A 12,477-nucleotide genomic window follows, 5' to 3' on the forward strand; every position below is an offset into this window, starting at 1 on the left:
CACCAGTTCAGCTCCAGACTGGGACCTCCAAAGCAAAGACAGGTGCCTTCAGAAGTCCTGGGAGTGCTCTGGCGGCGGTGTGTGGATGGTAGAGCTAACTGTTCTCATCTCTTCCCAGCTCTGCGTTCACTGAGCTCAGGTGGATAACTTGAAAAACTTGAAATCCACCACGGGGATGCATTTACTCCTGGCATAGCGACAGACACCGTAAATCTAGGCTGCTTTGCCCAGAGAGCTGGTCACCAGCTCTGCACTGACTGGCATGTTCCTCCCAGTCCCGCTGTTGGCCTTTTCTGGAGGAACCAGTGAGCCACAGCCTGCCTCTCTCACTTCCCCTTCCCTGTTCCTTGTCCACACTCACTCCTCCACGGCCTCTCCCGCCCACCCTGCAGACCACCTCCCTCAGCCCTCCCCCTACTGACAAGCAGGACCCTGCTCTGGGGATGAGGAGGTGGCACGTCCCCATCCTCAGCCGGCTTTGCATCTGTCCCATGTCTCGCCCGCAGCAGGCGCCTCCATCGGCAGAAGTGAGGTTTCCCCTGCGGCCCCCACACCTCTGCACAACATTTCTGTGGATGGTTTTATAATCGGCTCCAGGTGTGCCCTCCTGCACTTTTTCCAGTCCTTCCCTCTCCTGACCTCCCAGATGTTTGACTTTTGGCATGGTGGTGGGGTGGTTTTCAGTTTATAATCCAGTAAGTCCTTTTAAAGCACCTTCAAAACAAGGCCAAGTGAGAGCCACTTCATCCTGAATGAAGTGCTGGACAGGAGCAGGGCCCGGGAGAGAGCGTTAAGGCCTGGATAGGGTGTGCCAGGCCTTCTGAATCTCTGAGGGTATTAAGGATCCTGGGGTGATTTCTAGGAATCCACACCAATAATTTCCTTTCCTGACCTACCCCACCTCTATCATGGTTAGTATTTTTTAAAAACCCGACCTCTTAAAGTCACATATGAGAGCCAGACCCAGTTCTCAATTGCTAAGTATCAGCTTCAGGCACCGCTGGATCCAGGGGCTTAAAATGATCTCAGGGGAAACAGTGTCTCTGTCCTGGCCCTGCTGTCGTCTCTCAGTTGACGTTAACCTGGGGGGCCTCTTCTTGGGCACTGGCAGACCTAGACTTACAGCGCGTCTCTGGGCCACCTGTGGAAGGAAAGCTGCTTCTTCCCGAGGTGAAGGAAAGTCCTGGGATCGACTCTTGCTGTCCGGGGCTGGGTGATGGGCCCACAGCTGGAGCTGGGCTGGAGTTTGGGGTCAGCCCCATGTGACTCAGGGAAGGACATCTCCCCAGAGGCTCCTCTGGGTTTGTCACTTGAAGAAGAAGAGGAGAATGCCGGGAAAGAGCACTCAGATATCCACAGCAGCCCTGAGACAGGAACAAGGGCAGGGCCCCAGGGCAGGGCACCGAATGTGGGGCCGGTGGGGCCTGAGCGCGGGCTGAGACCGGAGGAGAGCAGCCGCCCCAGCACGCCCCGGTCCCTGTGGGAGGCGGGTTCTCTGGGGCGGTCCCAGCATGACGGTGGTCAGCGTCAGCTTCAAGGAGGCTCATTCTGCTCATTCTGCTCACCTCTCCGACTCCAGGTTACAGGGGTTTGCCACACGCTTCAGTGTCCCCACCCCAGTGACAATGCCAGTGAGCCTTCTTTCTCCTTCTTCACCGTCCTAGCCTGTCTGTGTCTCCCGCCTCCTTTTCCCAGTCAGACTTCCGAAAAGAATGTTCCTTCACCTTCCACTTGCTTCTCCACACAGGGCAGCGTGCCTCCCTCCCTCCATCCCCCGCACAGAAGCAGATCTGGGCGAGATCAGTCCTGGCCTCCGAGGGCCGGGAGTGACAGCCCCCGCTGCCCACGCGCTTTTCCTGCAGTCACAGCTCAGGGCACCTCCTGCAGAAGCCCTTCCCCACCCGCCCCAGTCCCTGCCCCCTCCCCTCAGCCCCACGCAGGCCCTGGGCTCACCTCTGAGCTTATGAAAGTGTATTATGTTTATCCGTTTTCTCACTCCTCCTCTCCAAACACTGAGCCCCCTAGGGCAGGAGCTATGTCTTCAGCACCAGCTCCCAGGCCCTCAGAGAAAGAGGTGAGGGGCCCGTCAGGGGGATGTGTCGGCTGCTCCATGTGCTTCCCTGGCTTGTTTTTACTGAGCCTTTTCTTAGAGGACTCTGGCCCCTCATTTGTCTGTGCTGTGTGCTAACTCCCACCAGCCTGTGCTAATTCCAAAAACCAAGTTGACGTACGCTCGTGCAAGAAACAGTTTTCCAAACCTTCAGAGAAATAGAGCAGCGAACGCCCGCATGGCCTTTGCCTAGATACCCCAGTAACTGACATAACCAAACGCATTTTCAGGCTTTTAGTGCGTTGGAAGCTTTGGAAATCTGTAAGGTTGGTTATTTGTATCAGAAGATATAGAACACGAGACCCCGCAGTGTTCCGAGCTCGAAATTTGTTCTCTTTGAGAACATGGGTGACATTTGCACATTTCAGCAGCTGTCTTAAAACCTGACTGATGCTCTAACCTAAGGAATGTGGGGATTAAAATGGCCAGGCTGAGGAGTGTGCTGAGCCTGGTCTGTTCACGTTTGGGCCTCCTTAGTAGCTGTGTGACTCGAGGCAGGTTCCTGACCTCACCTGTGAAGAGGAAAATGACCCTTTTCTTTACCTTAGAGAGTCGTAGGGCAGATTTAATGGGTAAAAAGCGTTCGAGGGAGCTCAACCAGAGAACGTGCCCCTTAAATGGGGGCTTTGTAGCTTGTGAGAGGAGCAGAAATGTTGAGTATCCCAAGATTCTCACTTCCTTTCAGTAGCCAGGAAATTTCAATAGTGGGTAGAATTTCTGGAAGGGAAGAGCTGGGTTCCAAGCGGTAGAGAGTTCTCTTTTCCAAGCCTTCCCTGGAGCCCCATCATCCTCGGCCACTCCCTGTGCGCAGCTGCCCTGGATAGGAAACCCCTCCTGGAAGCCACTCTGCTGGAAAGCCGCCCTTCCTCCCCTGCCCTGCTCCTTTCGTTCTCTTGGCCATTCCTGTAAGCGCAGGAGCATGCGTCCTGACTGTGCATCTCCCCGCCGGGAGCCCGCAGGGACCATCGTTTCCTGGAGACGAAGAAGCAGAGGCCAGCGTCCCACAGCTGCTTGTGGCCTGACTAGGACTGGACCCAGTGGATCCGAACCCAACCTGGGGCTTGCAGACTCAGGGTTAACTGAAACCATTTTTGGGTTTCAAGTCTCATTATCCAAAATTGGTACTAACTGTGGGCATTTTATTTCTGGCCTCAGTAATAGAGATGAGGGAATGGGTTAGAACCTGACTTCACTGGTGGTGGACAGAGCCAGGGTCCCGAGGTGACTGGAAGCATCTGGGGCATCGGGGTTTCCAGCTCCACTTGCAGCGAGCTTGGCGCTGGACTCAGGGTGCGCTGAGTCTCAATTTTCGAGCAACATAAAGACTTGCTGTCACCTGTTTTCGTCTGCCACTTTCTCCTAAATGCCAGAGTAGGTTCTCATTAGTTTTTTCTTTCCTAAATAACAAGACAAATCAAAACACCAGAATTTCACTGCACTGTGCTCCCACATGAGAACTACATGGCTCTAAGCCCGAGGAAACAACAAAAAGTCCCTGGTGAGTGAATGATCAGATATGGCTTGTATGGAAAACCGAATCTTTGCCGTGGCCGATCAGGAAAATGTCCATTCCTTGTCTCTTTCAACACTTTTTGTACTGAGTGGAAGTGTGAGTGAGCAAAGTGTAAACCTGAATTCCACAGATCCAGGGCTGGGAGCATCCCCGCCACCCACACGGCGTCAGTTGACCCTTATGGCCACACTTGTAGGCAGCTCAGAGTTCCAGACTCGCATATTTAGTGACAGGACACTTGTTTCTAGAAGGAGCATCGACTTTACTAATGTAGGGCTATCAAATCCCTAAGAGATGTTGGAGTTAGGCTACCCTCGAAAAAGCCCCACATAGGTAACAGTAAAATGAACTGAATTTTGCTGAAGCTGCAAAACCCATTTTGTAGCCTTGGATGTATTAAAATAGAATCCATTCAGCAGGCAGAAAACCCTCTACTCTGAAAGTTCAGCAAAATGTGATGGGGCTGTGGCTGTCTCCACCAGCTGGCACTCAGCCCCGCACCTCCACCGTGTGAGCTGATTCTCAGACAGCAGCCCATGCACGAATGTGCGGGAGTCACGACCACTCTCTCTCCAAGGGTTCTGGGGTCACGAGCTGCTCGCTCCTTGTGAGCCAGGCTTCTGTTCTCAGGACACAGGAGGCTCCCTTTCCCTTACTGCGGGCCCCTCTCCCCTCCCCGCTGGAGGTGGGAGGGTGAGGCTTCTGACCCAGACGCAGGACACGCAGACTCCCCTTCAAGGACAGACTGACTCCCCCTGATTCCATGGTGTTCCGTTTTCTTTGTAGCTCTCAAAGACTCCAGCAAGAGGTCCATCAACAGTGACTGGAAGATAGAGCTCCCCGGAGAGTTCCAGATCGCAGGCACGACCGTTCGCTATGTTAGAAGGGGCCTGTGGGAGAAAATTTCTGCCAAGGGACCAACCAAATTGCCGCTGCATTTGATGGTAATATGCTATGCTTTTGTGTTTGTCTTAAGACTGACAGCTCCAGGAGGTCTACCAGTTGACTTCTTCCCTGGGACCCTGGCAGAAAAGACACATGGTTCCTGGTGGCTTACCTGGCCACCTGCTGCTCAAACCTTTCTCTTAGTCTTTTCTTGCCTAATCCCTTTCCCCTCTCAAAACCTTGCCCTAGCTCTCTGTTGGCAGAACTCCCATCTTTTTCAAACGGAACTGCCTCCAGGAAGGAAATGCTTAGCCATGTGGCAGCTAGGCAGACTTGGCTTCCTTAAGCAGACAGCCCCACTCAGAGTCTGTGTTTTCATGTCGGATGGCAGAGATCCGCCCCGCAGTTTGTAGATCCACATTGGAAACTACCTTTTGGAAGTGAGCAGTTGACTCTATTTCCAAACCAACATCACTCAGATTTTCCAGACTTGGCTTATAAAAAACATTGAGGAAATGGGGGCGAACCAGGTTCTGCTGTGACATTTACTCCCCGGGTGTTCTCAGGAAGCCTGTGCAGTTGGGCCAGATCAGGGCACCCTTGTCTCACTTGTTGTTCCCCCGGAGGACCCCATGCAAACCACTTAAACTCCTGGTTGTGCTGCCCTTGAAGAATATTAAAGATCTCCACGGAAAGAAATGCCACTGTTTCCTTCTCAGGGTCCAGGAGTTCTCGTGGCTAATTTCTGATAGCTTGAAATTACTGATTCTGTATCTCTTTCCAAAAAATTGAGATTGTGACAGCTTGTGTATCTGTAATCAAAGTGCTTGCCAAAGTGTCTCCTTGGAAGTTAGTTCCCCCAGTTAATTTGTGGTCACTGGCAACCTGCAGCTGTTCAAGATTAGGTGACACCCAAAGGATTCCCAAGTTGTCTCCCAGGGAACCTCCTGAGGGGACCAGCTCTGCATGTGAGCAGAGATGTCATCCACGATGGCTCTAACCCTGTTCCAATTTCTGATGAGGGCAAAGAGAGCCAGTTTCCACGCATGAGATAAACTGTCCGGAAATCTGTCGGTGCAACACTCAACCCACTAAGTCTACTGCTGGTGTATCCCTGCCAGTCAGTTTCTGGGATCTAAGAACCTGTACCTGAGCCATTTCTCTGTGATTAGATTGTTTCCGAATCTAAGTAATTAGAACAAATCCTCTGGTCTTGATTTAAAAGCAGTCATTCAGAGGGACTAAAAGACGAAGCCAGAGACAAGATAAAATCCATATAGCAACATGACCTGTTAGCATGTGAACTTGCTTTTCTAGCAGACACCAAGATGGGTCTATTTCCCCTCTTTCCCAAAAGCTTTCATAAACTGTGAGTGAATCATCAGCCCATTAAAGCAAGTGCCCAGCCTGGATTCATTCAGACCATGATAAACAAAACTCAGGGAAAACAGCAGTTGTCACCACTGAAGTGGCAGCCCTCTTGAACGTGAATCTCCTTTCTCTCTTGAAATATGATTGTCACTTTTAGTTTTTAAACCTCGAAATGAGAGGTGCCCCTCAGCCTGTAAATAGAAGTCCATTGTCCCCTAACCGGGCTGTGCACACTGCTTTCAGGGTCAGGAGCACTGGCAGAGCCACGGGGACCTGCATTTGAAACCAATTACGCACACGCACACACAAATTATACATGGCTACAAAATTGCATGAAATTGGTTTCATATGGATTCTCAATTCACCAGCCTTATTCCCATACTGAGATAATAAAGATCTCTTTTTAAAGAGTTTCTTTTTTTTTTTTTTTAACTGAAGGCATTTTTCCAAATGCATTACTGCAAGTTTATTTTTTTGGAGCAGTGAATGTTTATTCAGTTCAGGCTGTTCTCAGCACCCCACCCCGACCCTGCACCTCCAGGCCTTGGAAGGGAGGGAGATGTTTGGGACGGAGGGTGGCTCCTGTCACCCTCCGTCCACCTGGCCCACACGGTCCACCTGGCCTTCCCCCAGGCAGGTCCAGCCTCATCCATCTACTCACTGGCTCCCTGCCATTCACTCCCGGCTTTAAGCCTTGAGCCAGGACATCATCATCATCCTAGTTCCCTTCGCAACAGGAAGGCTCATGCATCCTTGACAGACATGCCCAAGGTTCCCCTGCAATGGGCTGTGTCTACCCTTGAGCCAGCCTCACCCATCCCAGTGATACATAGCAGCGGCATGAAGAGTGGTGTTCATTTTCGGAAAAGTAGAGCAACCCTCCTCGTTCAGATGCCTTTTTAGAAAAAGCAGTATCTGCGTCTTTCTTGCCTGCAAGGACAGCTTTGCGAGTGACTGTGTGGGAACGGGCACTTTGCACGGAGCAGCTCTCCATGTGAGGCGCTATTAGAGCCCACAGACTTGCCCATCCCCCAGTTCCTCCTCTAACCCAGTCCTCTCTCCCGTGGGACAGAGCAGAACTCCCTGCCAGTGGTTTACAGGTGCTCCTGCTCCCGGGTTGAGTCTCTGGAGAACCCAAGACTGAAATAAAGAAGTGCCCCTCAATTGAACCTGTTTGGAGACCCCGAAAAGAGCTGGTTATCCCTGGTAGGGAGACAGCCACAGCATGGCTTGCCTTGCGCATTCAGCAATCCTGTGGGCTTTTGCTTGATTTTAAAATGGCCTTTTATTTTGCTGCTGATCTAGGTGTTGTTATTTCACGACCAAAATTATGGAATTCATTATGAATACACCATTCCCGTAAACTACACTGCTGAGAATCAAAGTGAACCGGAAAAACCCCAGGACTCCTTGTTCATCTGGACCCACAGCGGCTGGGAAGGGTGCAGCGTGCAGTGCGGAGGAGGTGAGCAGCGTGGTCATGGGCTCACTGGGTAGGGGGTTTTGTCAAAGGAGGGAAGAGCGAATTCGGGGCATTCCAAGGCCAGCGCACGGAGCCTGGGAAAAGCTGGCCACGCACCTGTATGTCCATGGGAATGTAACCACGTCCCACTGCAGATCTCTCTGCAAGACACCTGGGCAGAGTTTCCAGACTCCTGCAGGTTAGAGCTGTGCCCACATGGCTGCTTTGCACAGGACCCTTGGGCTCTGATCTGAATGTAAGTATGGCTATGTCACAAGTGTGACAGGTGACCCTGGGAATGAACAGGACAGGCCTTCCTCTGTTGCCATTTCATAGAGGGGTACCAGAAGATGTTTCTGACCCTAAAATACCCTTTCCTCTTTGCCATAGTCACCAGTGGGTATATAGTGGAACCAACAGTAATACAACAGAAAGAAAAAGCCATCCAAGTCCAGTGAACCTTTCAGAGCATGAGTCCTGACTTCGTGACTTGCCTCCATGTTTTAGCAAATGACCTACCCTCTCTGCACCTACATTTCCTCACCTCTGAGACTGGATGTTCAGCCGTCACACCCACTGCAAGGAGGAAACTGTCAAACACAAAAATCAGTATGAACAAAAGGCATTGTAGTCTGTACTGTGTTGTTCAGGAGGAACAGAGGAAGTGATACAGGAAAGAGAATGTGGGGCGAGAGGATGGCCATGTCCCAGGTCTCAGTTGAGTCCCTGGGATGTGCCCCACCAAGTGAGGGCCCTTGGCTTCACGCAGGAAAGAATTCAAGAGTGAGCCACAGTTGAGTAAATGTAGATTTATTCAGAGAGAGCCATAGACAGAGGACAGGCTGTCTCCGAAGGCAAGAGAAAGGACACAAGGTGTGGGTGTTGGGTGCTCAGTGTAAAGTAAAAGTAGATACACACTCCATAGAGAGCGATCCATCTCATTCAGAAGGTAGAGTGGCCACCAAGTGCGGTGTTGCTAGTTTTTATGGACTCGGTAACTTCCTAACAAGTGCTAAGATTATTCCAACTTCTTGGGGAGGGGTGGTGGTTCCCAGGAACTGGGCCGCCACTCACTCTTTGACCTTTTATGGTCAGTCTCGAAACTGTCATGGCGCCTGTGGGAGTGCCATTTACCATGTTAATACATTACCGTGAGGGTATAATGAAGCTCAAGGTCTACAGGAAGTCAAATCTCCCACAATCTTGGGCCTCAAGGCCTTTTGGGAGTTGGATCTTCCGCCATCTTGGTGTTAATGGCTGTGTCATTCTTTGAATGGCCGTGCCCTTCCCCCTTCCTTCCTGTCTCAGAAGCTTCCTGAACTCTTAGGCAGCAGCCCCTTAGTACAGTGTACTCTGTCACCCTGACAGACACACAGCGGGGTCATGGAAGTGGGGTGCAGGCTGGGTGGATTTTGATGGGCACCGAGTTAGGACAGAAGGTTGACCTAGACTCTGGAAAGCCAACCCAGAGGGTGGGCTAGCAGCGTGGAACATGGGCACAGCCTCACCAGCACTCAGCTCTGCCTGGCTCCTGACCGTGAAGGTGATGTTTGTCAGATATCCAATATGTAGATTCTCGTTTACCATTAAAGTGACTTGTCCCACTTCTCAGGGGTAGGAATTATAGCCATAGCATAATCGGACCCGTCAGACACTTGCCAGGGTCAGCTGGGAATCCCTTCCCTCTTCTGCACGTCTGGGCTGACTGCCTCCATTGTTTGTTCTCAGCCTCTTCCTCAAGCAGCCCCGTAGGGCCCCGTCATCCTTCCACGCTGCCCATATCCCTGATTGCACCAGACTTTCCTTCAGGGGCAACTTACTGCAAACTGAGCATGGCCCCAGTGGGAGAGTTAGCAGGCCCCCGTCACCTTGGGGGAGAGGGGCTGCCGTCTGCTGCTGTCACCCCTGGCCCAGTGGCATCCTTTTACATCACTGATGACTCCCAGCTCCCTGACCTGCAGCCCTAACTGAAATCTGGTTTGAGGCAGCTGTATGCTTTTTTGCTGACACAAGTTTAGGGCTCCATAATTTTGAGTCATTCCCACATGACAGATTCCCCAGGAGACAGACCCAAGGAGCCTGGGATCCATAAAGTTGTACTTGACAGCCTGTTAACCTTTGATTGTGACGTTTCCCAAATGATTATAATGGCAATAGGGATGTAGCTAACCTGAAGAGTTAACCCCTCCCAGGCTCTGTTCTAAACACTTTAAATGCATCAATCAATTCCTTTCAACCATCCCTGAAGCACCCTAAGGCTTAGGGAAGTTAAGTGAGTCGATTCAGCAGAGGAGACGGAGGCACAGAAACATGGTCCATGCTATGATCGCAGTGCTAGTGATCAAGCCAAATTTGAACCCAGACAGCCTTGCTCCAGAGGCTGCCCATCTTGCTCCCAACCATTCTCCACCACCCACCCTCCCAACAAAGTCATGACCAAGCAGCAGGGGGATGCTTTGGGAACACCCAAGAGAATGACTACATCCAACCGGGGTGACCGGTCAGGGAAGTTTCCCAAGAGCAGGTGACACTGGGCATGAGTAGCAGTTGATGGGCAGATGAATTCTCAGGTTGGCGGTGGACTGCCTGCCTGGAGGACGCAGGTCTGTGTCCTTCAGACTAGCCTTCCTGTTTCTCACTTCTCTCCAGCAAGTAGGGATTCTGTAATAGATAGCCATCATTTCTGGTGAGGGCTGATGTACAGGTATTTGATCAAGACCATAGACTTTAAACATCTAATTAACAGAGGTAGAGATTGGCAATTTTTGTTGGAAATTAAAGACCCAAATCAGAACTTTGGCCTCAGTGAATCCCAAGCTGTCCAAGGACACAGCTGATCTGAAGTGTTACTTCTTTCTGATCCTGTTCTGGAATCTTTCTCCTGCCCCGTGCTGCCCCTGCATGTCTTATACACCCTCATCCCTAAGATTCTCCCTCTCTGTCAAACAATAAGACGTGACAACAGTCACCGTAAATGACAAACTGACCAAAAGATGTACCTGAACACTCCTCCGTAAGGTGACTGAATGGCCTTTCCAGGTGAGTGTACCACAGCCTCTCAGTTCTGTGTGGTTTGGTTTCCAGGGGAACGCAGAACCATCGTGTCCTGCACAAGAATTATCAACAAGACCACAACTCTGGTGAATGACAGTGACTGCCCTCAAGCGAGCCGGCCAGAGCCCCAGGTCCGAAGGTGCAACTCCCACCCATGCCAGTCACGGTAAGCAGCTGTGTTCTCCACCTTGGACCCTCCAGGATCAGGGCACCAGCACGCGGGGACGGGGTTGGGGGGGCGGTGATACATTTTAATGCCACAGTCCTGCTTGGTGTTCCGTTGTCATTGCTAAGTGATTTCTGAAATTCTGGCTAAGTCGGAACTTTGATGGAAGTATATCGTCCTCACTGTAAGGCATCTTATAGAAGGCCATTAAGAACATCTCATGAAAAAAAAAAAGCCATCTCCTCACACTTTCAAATGGTACACGTCACCTCCTCCCCCAGGTTACATTGTCATGGAGAAGAAGGAAAGAAAGTCAGAGTGTGAGTACCCATGAGTAAGTGTGCACAGGTTAGTGTCTGTGATGGGCTTGTTTCAGTGGCTGAAATTAACATCAGAAGGTTATTTATTATTTGGGACCCATCAGAACTTCTTTTCCAACCCCAGCTTTCATGGTCATGTAACTCATGTGCTCCAAAGTGAATTCTCTTGGGCTGTCAGCCAAGATGAATTGTGTGAAATGTGTTCGTCTGTTAAGCCGCCTTATTTCTGTTTTAGTGGGACTTTGCATATGACTCTGCTGTATTGTGTAATATCACTCCTGGCCTCCCGTTCTGCCCTGGGTTGAGGTGCATGGTTTCTATTTTGTGGTTCTGTGCAGCAGGTGAAGGCATGTTTAGCTTTTTTCAAGAGGCTGGACTTTTGACCTGGCAGCTTTTAGGGCTTCTTCACCTCAATTTGTACCACTCGTCTAGTGCAGAAATTTCACAAAGCATTTAATTTTTCCACCAACCCTTGTTTCTTTGTCAGACTGGTTGTATTTGTGTGAATGAGAGAGGGAAGACAGGAGGGAAATCAAGATGAGGCTTGTTTCATTGGTTTTATGTGGTCCTTGGCAAACTAAGAATGAAATTCTACCCTTGTGCTGAAGGCCATGAGGAGCATGGCTCAATTCAGGAAGTCTTGAGCATCTTGGGTGTGAGCAACCCTCCAACAAACCCATCCATCAGTCAATCAACATCCATCAGTCAATCACACAGTCACACACACATGGGCCCAAAGAAGGAAGGACTTGCCACTCTGAAGACACAAGGATTAGACAGGCCATAGTCTCTTCTCCTGAAAGCAGAGAAAACCTGACTCTTGTGATATGGTTAGAAAGTGGGGTAAGTGACAGAGAAGTGACTTACTCTAGAAGAGGAGAGGTCAGCATGGGTTCAAGGGCATGACTGAAAAAGAAAGATCCTAGGCATCCATTGAAGAATTATATTTTTCAATAATTCATTCATGTTTTCAAGCTGTTTTAGTATCAAATTATTTTCTTAACTATGCTCAGGAGTGAAATACATGAAACATGAAGTCAGAATTGCTCTGATTGGATTGAGACACTTATATGATGGGGAAGAGTAGCCTAGAGCACTCCGCCTTCCCCTCAGCTCATGGTAGGCCCCCTGGCACCTCTGTGAAACACCAAGGAATAAAGTTTAAAAATTGTCAGTCAAGGATGCTGCTTCCCATAAGGATGGAGTAGCTTGTTGTGGACCAACCCTCAGCTTTTTCCTAGAATGGTACTCTAGAGCTGTGCTGATCAATATGGTAGCCACTAGCCAGTCCAAATCAAAATATGCTGTAAATGTAAAATGTGTACCAGATTTCAAAGATTTGGTATGGAGATTGTAAAATATCTTTGGTTACATGTTGAAATAATTATATTTTTGGATACATTGGGGTCATTGTATCCAAATACATGGATTACATGTTGAAATAATTATATTTTGATACATTGGGTCACATACAATATATTATTACTCTTTATTAATATATTAAAGTCACCTGTTCCTTTTACTTTTTTAAGGTGAATAGTAGAAAATTAAAATTACATATGTGGCTCACATTTTATTTCTATTGAACAGCACTGC

At 49.8% G+C, this 12,477-nt stretch overlaps 1 protein-coding gene across 4 annotated transcripts in view; it reads left to right on the forward strand.

The window, feature by feature from the left end:
• ADAMTS17 (ADAM metallopeptidase with thrombospondin type 1 motif 17) overlaps positions 1–12,477 on the forward strand; it is a 302,738-nt gene that overhangs the window by 240,235 nt on the left and 50,026 nt on the right. For all 4 annotated transcript variants that reach the window (XM_074353935.1, XM_074353937.1, XM_074353936.1 and 1 more), the window contains 3 exons: positions 4,410–4,567; positions 7,185–7,344; positions 10,426–10,561. In XM_074353935.1, coding sequence (XP_074210036.1) covers positions 4,410–4,567; positions 7,185–7,344; positions 10,426–10,561 — 454 coding nt within the window. The remainder of the gene's footprint in view (positions 1–4,409; positions 4,568–7,184; positions 7,345–10,425; positions 10,562–12,477) is intronic.

This window comes from Camelus bactrianus, chromosome 27, assembly GCF_048773025.1.
Source record: "Camelus bactrianus isolate YW-2024 breed Bactrian camel chromosome 27, ASM4877302v1, whole genome shotgun sequence".
In the NCBI taxonomy this organism is placed as follows: domain Eukaryota; kingdom Metazoa; phylum Chordata; class Mammalia; order Artiodactyla; family Camelidae; genus Camelus; species Camelus bactrianus.